At 51.2% G+C, this 7595-nt stretch overlaps 1 protein-coding gene across 1 annotated transcript in view; it reads right to left on the bottom strand.

Moving 5' to 3' along the window:
- The window catches only part of LOC104523181 (U5 small nuclear ribonucleoprotein 200 kDa helicase), a gene marked incomplete at both ends in the record, with an annotated part of 9988 nt that extends 2654 nt beyond the window's left edge, over window positions 1-7334 (bottom strand). Inside the window, 11 exons of the mRNA XM_010165672.1 lie at window positions 416-499; window positions 806-886; window positions 1145-1297; window positions 1756-1953; window positions 3091-3279; window positions 4110-4241; window positions 4810-4920; window positions 5102-5251; window positions 5632-5755; window positions 6716-6909; window positions 7164-7334. Coding sequence (XP_010163974.1) covers window positions 416-499; window positions 806-886; window positions 1145-1297; window positions 1756-1953; window positions 3091-3279; window positions 4110-4241; window positions 4810-4920; window positions 5102-5251; window positions 5632-5755; window positions 6716-6909; window positions 7164-7334 — 1587 coding nt within the window. The remainder of the gene's footprint in view (window positions 1-415; window positions 500-805; window positions 887-1144; window positions 1298-1755; window positions 1954-3090; window positions 3280-4109; window positions 4242-4809; window positions 4921-5101; window positions 5252-5631; window positions 5756-6715; window positions 6910-7163) is intronic.
- Between the last annotated feature and the right edge of the window lie 261 nt (window positions 7335-7595).

Here is a 7595-nt window from a genome sequence, read left to right as displayed (position 1 = left end):
CTGGATGAGCTTTAAGGTCCCTTCCAATCCAAACCATTTTATGATTCTATGAATCTTTCCCCATCCTTCTTATAAGCCCCCTTGAATTACTGAGTTATACTTAAAGGTTCTTCATCCCAAACACCTACAGGTGGAGGAATTACTTGATTCCCAGCTTTTTTGGTAGAAGAATAAGGTTATGCTGTATTTCTCTAGCGCTGAATCTTTTTGATTACAAATTAGAGACTCCAATAAAGTTCTAATTCCCATCCTGACAGGGGTTAGACCTCACCACTCACAGCTCTCATTATTTTCAAAGCCACTGGTGACCTCAAACTAAATTTCTGAGGTGCAACTAGTTGTTTGAGACTGAGCCACAGCTGGACTGCACACACCTAAATGGAAACAGTGGCCCCAGCCAGGTTTCCTCACTCACCTGGGTAACGTACACCATGTCTGCCATGAGAGCAAATCCTTCCAGCTTCAGCTGGGAGATGAAGGCCTGGAGAAGCACGTTGATCTGAGGAAGGAGAACAGAAAAGCTCTCAGCACCCTTTGCACCAGCACTTGATCCTGGTGGGCTTTGAAATGTAGTGATCAGCAGGGACCAGCTGTCCTCTGCCACTGGACACTGCGCTCAACCAGAGACAAGAAGCACCTGCAGCTCTTCGAGCATCTCTGACACAGTCCGAGATGTCCCACAGAGGGAAGAGAACAGGAATCCCCCCAAGAGTGGCATTAACCATGACAGCTCTCCCCCAAGGATCACTGCTCCCCTCAAGACAGGCAGCAGAGAAGTCCCCTCGAGGGGGTAGGCAGGGCTCACCTTGGCACTGGGCTCCTCTATGCTCTCCTTCACTGGGATGGGAACTCGCTCCAGCAACTTCTGAAGCTCGAGCTTCTCCTCCTGCAGAAAACCAGGGCAGCAGAGATGAGAATAGTCACAGAATCACAGAATGTTGTGAGTTGGAAGGACCCACAAGGATCATGGTGTCCAACTCCTGTCCCTGCACAGGACAATCCCATTGAGTGCCATATACAGTCTTTCCCATTGGCAGAGCCTCAAGAACCTTTTCCTCATGGCCAACCTCACCCTCACAGGACAAGCTCTGCACCTTCCCCTGCAGCATCAAGACCGATGCCCCATGGCTGTGTGACTCCATACCTCCCTCACGGTGATGTTCCTGAACTCTGAGGACAGCGAGAAGACCCGAAACAGCTCGATTTCACTCAGGGTGGGTTTCAGGAGCTGATTGTAAGTTTGCATCGTCTCGTTGGTGATGTAGTAGTGGCTGGCGATGCGGCCCAGCTCTGTCACCTGCCACAAGGACAACAGCAAGAGTGAAGCAGCAGAAAGCCACCCGAATGTTCAGGGCACAGACAGAAGATGCTGAACAGGAACCAGGTGGCAGCAGGGGGGACATCTCCAGACAAGCTGAGCAGAAACTCTCAGGATACAAATCACCCAGGCACGCTGCTTCACCTGGTAGACAATTCCATATACCACAGCCTGCCCTTTTCTCATCTCACTGCCTCTGAAGCAATGAAAACGCAACAGGAATGTGAATTTGCAGCAGCAAATGCACAGACTGAGGGGCAGGTTTTACACCAGCGCTCTCTATGCTGGCAAACAGCTCCCTGGCATCACAGCCGGGCACAGAATGACACAGCACACCCCAGGATCCGTATTTAATCAGCAAGCTGCCTCTTGCATCCTTTCTCTCAGCCAGAGGATGCTCTGCACGGTCACAGCACCTCTCCCAGGTCCTGTCTTACCTGGAAGTTCCCCGTCTTCTTGTCGTACTTCACCAGGTTGTTCTTGTCTAACATGAGGGCTGCAGTGTGAACCAGATCCAGGCGGCGCTGGTCCAGCAGCGGATCCCCCTTCAGATCATCGTGGGAGATCCCGTAGAGCGTGGGGGAGCGCAGCATTCGGATGTACAGGTAGGTATAGCCCAGCCAGTTCACTGCATCCTGAGGGAACACCAATGTGGGGTAAGAGGTGACAAACAAACCTCTTGGCAAGGAAAGGTGACGCTCCGGCTCGCAGCCCAGTGCTCCCAGCACTAGTGTAGGACAGGGCAGGCTGAGCCCAGCTGAATTGTGCTGGGTCAGTGTTAAACCAGAGTTTGGGAGCCCAGCAGTGCCACACACAACTCTCTGCAGTACCAGAAAAATAGTAAGGAATTTAAAAAAAAACAAAAAATCTGCAGTGGTTGCACTTGGCTGCAGCCAAACAGAGCCGCTCGCTCGCTCCCCCTGGCCCAGGGAACAGGGGAGAGAACTGGGGGGCAAAGGGTGAGGAGACTGGTAGGGTGAGAGAAGAACAATTTAATCATTGAAACAAAATAAAATAATAATGATATTAAAATAATAATAACAATAATTAAATATGCAAATGAGTGACACCCCGTGCCATCACTCACCACCCGCCCACCCAGCCCGGCCCGTTCCCAGATCACGATCCCGCAGGAGCCACAGTCCCGACCCGAAACCGCAATCCCGGGAGAGCCAGAGCCCGAGCCAAAGCCAGAGAGAGCCAGAGAGGAAGAGCCCCTCATGGATCTCCTGCCCATGGGGGACAGGAGATGGAACAGCCCCTTGGCAGAGCCCAATGCCCATGGAGCTGAGTCAGGTCAATATTCCTCGCCCTCCCCAGATCCAGCAAAACACGACGTCCTTTGACTTCCAGTGACAAATGCAACATGGGGATGTTCTCAGCGCTTCTCTCCTCACAAATCCCAGCTCAACCCAAACCCCAGCTGCTGAGAAGAAACCAGCTCTGTCCCAGCTCAAACCAGGACAAAACCCACTCTCCATATACAGACTTTTCCCCAGGGTCCTTCTCCATGTGGACAACTCTTATTTGAACTACAGAAGCATCTACCCACTTGCCTGACACACCAGACTGGTAGTTCTCATGGCTGCATCTCCAGATCTCTTCAAAACGTCCTCCCCAGGCACCAAAGGCTGCTAGTTTCTTGGCTCCCATAAAACCATGACATCTTTCCCCAACTCCAATCATCCCTTGGCCCCCTGCAATTCCCACCAGCTCTCTGGGCACAGAGAAAAGAGCACAAATCCGTGGGGAAAGCAAAGATTCACTCTCACCTTTGCGTTCTGGACGTTGCCGAGCACAGTCTCTGCATTCAGCATGTCTGGGAGCTTCGACACCATCTGACTTTCAATGGGGAGCTGCTGGTTGAGCAGGGACAGGTAATACTGCAGCTCGCCGTGGGATGTGATGAGGATCCCCTCTCCTTTCGTATCGTACTGAGGCCGCCCGGCACGCCCTAGCATCTAAAAAATGAGAAGGTGAGATCAGCCAAACAGAAAAGCTTTTCACTTGGCAGTTTCTCTGTGGTGGAGTGTCCTGGGGCTTTGCTGCCAGGCTGCTCAGTCTGCTGGTACTTCTAGCTGATGGGAGACACAGAAATATCTTAGATATGTCTGGGCAAGATACTGGGAGAGGAATCATTTGTTCTCTCTCCTACTGATCTGCTTCTCCTCTGCCCTCACAGCAGGGTAATTCCCAAAACAGCTGAGACAGTCTGGCAGTAGAGAACAGGGAGAGAGTGCACTGAGAAAATACAAAACAGAATCCCAGAATGGTGGGGTTGGAAGGGACCTTTGGAGATCATCCAGTCCAACCCCCCTGCCAAAGCAGGTTCACTCAGAGCAGAACTGAAAAAGGCTCCAGGGAGACCTCACTGCAGCCTTCCAGTACCTGAAGGGAGCTTAGAAACAGGAGGGAGAACGACTTATTCCATGGGCAGAGAGTGAAAGGACAAGGGGAAATGGTTTTAAACTAAGAGAGGGGAGATTTAGGTTGGATATTAGGAGGAATTTTTTCACCCAGAGGGTGGTGAGGCACTGGCGCACGTTGCACAGAGAAGCTGTGGCTGCCCCATCCCTAGATGCACTCAAGGCCAGGTTGGATGAAGCCCTGGGCACCCTGATCTAATGGTTGGCCACCCTGTCCACAGCAGAGGGGTTGGAACTGGATGATCTTTAAGGTCCTTTCCAACCCAAACCAGTCTGGGATTCTATGATTCTATGAAATGTGCCTTAGTGGGAAAGGAAAAATATTGTCCTGGATCCTGGCAGCATCTTTGTCACCAGAACTTCACCTGCAGGATGTCCAGAGCACCCAGCTCGGTCCAGCGTCCCTTCTCAGGGCTGTACACCTGTGTCCCCTTGATGATGACAGTGTGAGCAGGGAGGTTCACACCCCAGGCCAGTGTGGCTGTGGAGACCAGCACCTGCAGGGGCAAAACATTGATCAAAGCCAGGCAGAACCCTCCTCCTGAGGAAAAAAAAAGGATCTAAAATGACATTAGAGACACGCACAAATGGGACAAAGACTGAGAACTGTCACTGTCTCAACAGCTCAGCACAGGAAGGTCAGATAAACAACAAGATCTTTGCCCAAATTTCCCAATTCCCTGCATGACCCTGAGAAAATCTTGTGCCTTCTGTTTGTAACACAGCCAGGAAATTGCTTCGATGAGGTTTTGCTGAAGTGGTAACAGTGAAGGAGACAGCCAGCCTGCTCTGGGACAGACCTCTAGCTTTAAACACTCAGCTACACCTTGGGAAGAAGTTTGTGGTCTCTCTGCTCCTGGCCATGTGCTTTCAGTTTCTATTCTTTACCCAAAAATCAGGGCTGCCTTCATCAGGCACCAGCCTCAGTAGAGCAGGATGGGGTTGGCTACACTTGATCCTCTTGATTTTGCCCCAAGGGCTATTGGAAAACGTGGCTCAAGTGTTTCTTGTGAAATATGAACCCCAAACAAACATGTGCAGCTCCTCCTGGGAAGCCAAGCTCACCTGAATGTGCTTGTCAGCAAACAGATCCTCCACCAGCGTCCGGTCCACCCGCGTCATCCCGGCGTGGTGAATGGCGAAGCCGTAAGGAAGGAGATCCTTCAGCTCCAGGTTCTGCAGCAGAAACACAACCAGTTCTGAGTTTTCTACCTGAGCTGAGTAACACCAGGGGGAAAAGAAGCAAGAGAAGGTAGCACAGATCCTAGAGGAAAGGCTGGGAAAAAACTGGCAGTGTGGTTGTAGCTGTGCTCCTCCTGCTCCTGCTGTGGCAGAACAGCCCCGGCCGGGCAGTTACCTTGCACTGCTCAGCTTCAGTCCTCAGGACCTCAGTGGAGGCTGAGCCCTCCCGTAAGAAGAGGCCCAGGGTATCTTTCTCCAGACACATGTCCCTGATAGCCCGGGCTGTCTTCCCAGTCTCCTTCCTGGAGTGAACAAACACCAGCACCTGGTAAACAAGCAGATGGTTTCATTGATGAGAGAGAAATGGCTACGGCTGCAGCTGGCAAAGGTGCTTAACCCAACCTGCTCCCAGTCTTCAGGGAGATCTAGAATTAGCTCAGGTGCCCTGTGACCCACACACAGAGCTCCTGATCTAATACAGCAGCGTCACAAAAACTCCCTCAGCCTAAAAGCACAGGTCATACATTCACCAGACAGCTGGCACAGAGAGGAAACCTCTGTTTCCTCCTCTCAGCCTCCACCACCCAAACCTCCCCTCTTCTCCACTGCAGCGTTTATACATTGACAGCAACTCAAAAGTCTCACCAGCAACGGACAAGAACCAGGGTTAAAGTGAGTCAGGAACAATAAAATCAAATATCAAACCTGGTTCTTTCCAGCATGCTCCATAATTTTCTCATAAACAATCTCATTCATTATCTGGAAGCGTTTGATTGCTTTCTTCTCTGTAATACCCACGTAGGTCTGTTCTAGGGGCACCGGTCGGAAACTGTAAGGGAAAAAAAAAAGTCCATAAAAGAGCAGAAGAATGAAGAAACCCTGATACGAAGGTCATGTCAAAAAGCATGGAGAAGAGGAGACTGAGGGGTGACCTCATTAATGTTTATCAATATGGAAAGGGTGAATGTCAGGAGGATGGAGCCAGGCTCTTCTCAGTGATGCCCAATGGTAGGACAAGGGGCAGTGGGTGTGAGCTGGAACACAGGAGGTTCTGCTTCAACTGGAGAAGAAACTTCTTTCCAGTGAGGGTGCCAGAGCCCTGGGACAGGCTGCCCAGGGAGGGTGTGGAGTCTCCTTCTCTGGAGACATTCAAAACCCGCCTGGACGCCTTCCTGTGTGATCTCATTGAGGTTCCTGCTCTGGCAGGGGGGTTGGACTGGATGATCTTTGGAGGTCCCTTCCAATCCCTGACATTCTGTGTGATTCTGTGATCCTGTACTTCACGCTACCAAGATCAATGTGCTTCCTTTGTGCCTCAATTTACACAAGAGATGTGATGGCTCCAGTTCTGCCTGGTTAGATTAAAAAGCAGGAGACAGCACCATGTATTCCTGTCTCCTGGAATCCATTTGCTACAGACACACTCAGGGAGCAAAAACGCTGTTTCAGGAACTCCCATAATCCTATGTTAAGCTTCTTTCAAACAGCTCCTGCAGCTCACAGGTAGAGCAGACTTTATCTGCTTTCTCTAAAGCACCATCTCGCAAGGAGGATGAGGCAGGAACTCTGGCACGTATTTTTGAGGCTGTATTTAACTGCTCTAGTCCTGAACATGCATTTAGTGGCACATCTAAGAGCAAATAAATACACGTTAAGAGTAGGTTGAAGGTTTGGAGAGACCCTGGCACCATCTAGCAGGTAAAGACTCAGCTGGGAGACAGGTCTCTCCCAGCTCTCAACAACGACCCACCATCTGACTGTAAAGATCTCTCTCAGTTTTCCACCATACCTGTTATCAAAATAGAACAAGCCTTTGGCCGGGTCCACTCTCAGGAAGGTAGCCACGTCCTCATAATTGGGGAGAGTGGCGCTCAAACCAACGAGCCTCACGTCCTCCTGAGTCATCTCGATGTTGCGGATGGCTCTGGCTACCAAAGACTCCAGGACAGGTCCTCGGTCGTCATGCAGTAGGTGTATCTCATCCTAACGAGAGGAAACAGGAACTGAGTTATCCCTGCCCCAAACCAGCTCTATTTACCCATTTTTGGTTTAGTTTCTTCACCAAAACACTCGCACGGACTGAGGCACGTTCATCCCACAGCTCTAAGCTTGAGTCTCTCCACAACCAAGCACCAAAAACATCTTCCAACACTAACACACGCTCAGGAACTGCGACATTGAAAGACCCCAGAGCTCCTCATCATCATCCCCCTCCTCCACGCCAGGGCTTTGCTCACCAGGATGACCAGCCGCACCAGCTGGGTATAGGTGCGTTCTCCTCCCTTGCGGGTGATGATGTCCCACTTCTCCGGGGTGCAGACGATGATCTGGGTAGCGCTGATTTCCTCCTTGCAGAGCTGGTGATCCCCCGTCAGCTCGGCCACGTTGATGCCGTAAGTCGCCAGGCGCTAGGAGGAAACCACGGGCGGTTACACGGGATAAAAGCACGTTCCCTGGGGCAGCGTTGGAGCAGCGCAGCCCAGAGGCACCTGCAGACAGTTTCATGCTTTTCCCACTACAGCACTGGAAGAAAGAGGAGGATTTCAGAGCCCACACTGACATCCACAGCCCGAATCGACACACTCAGAGCCCAGCGAGTGCAGACGACAGGAACGAAGATTAAACAGAATCACAGAATGGGAGTGGGTGGAAAAGCCCTTGAAGCTCAT

The sequence above is a fragment of the Antrostomus carolinensis genome, unplaced genomic scaffold (genome assembly GCF_000700745.2).
Source record: "Antrostomus carolinensis isolate BGI_N321 unplaced genomic scaffold, ASM70074v2 scaffold44563, whole genome shotgun sequence".
Taxonomy (NCBI): domain Eukaryota; kingdom Metazoa; phylum Chordata; class Aves; order Caprimulgiformes; family Caprimulgidae; genus Antrostomus; species Antrostomus carolinensis.
The sequence above is the reverse complement of the archived record's forward strand: the minus strand, read 5'-3'. Positions and strand labels throughout refer to the sequence as shown.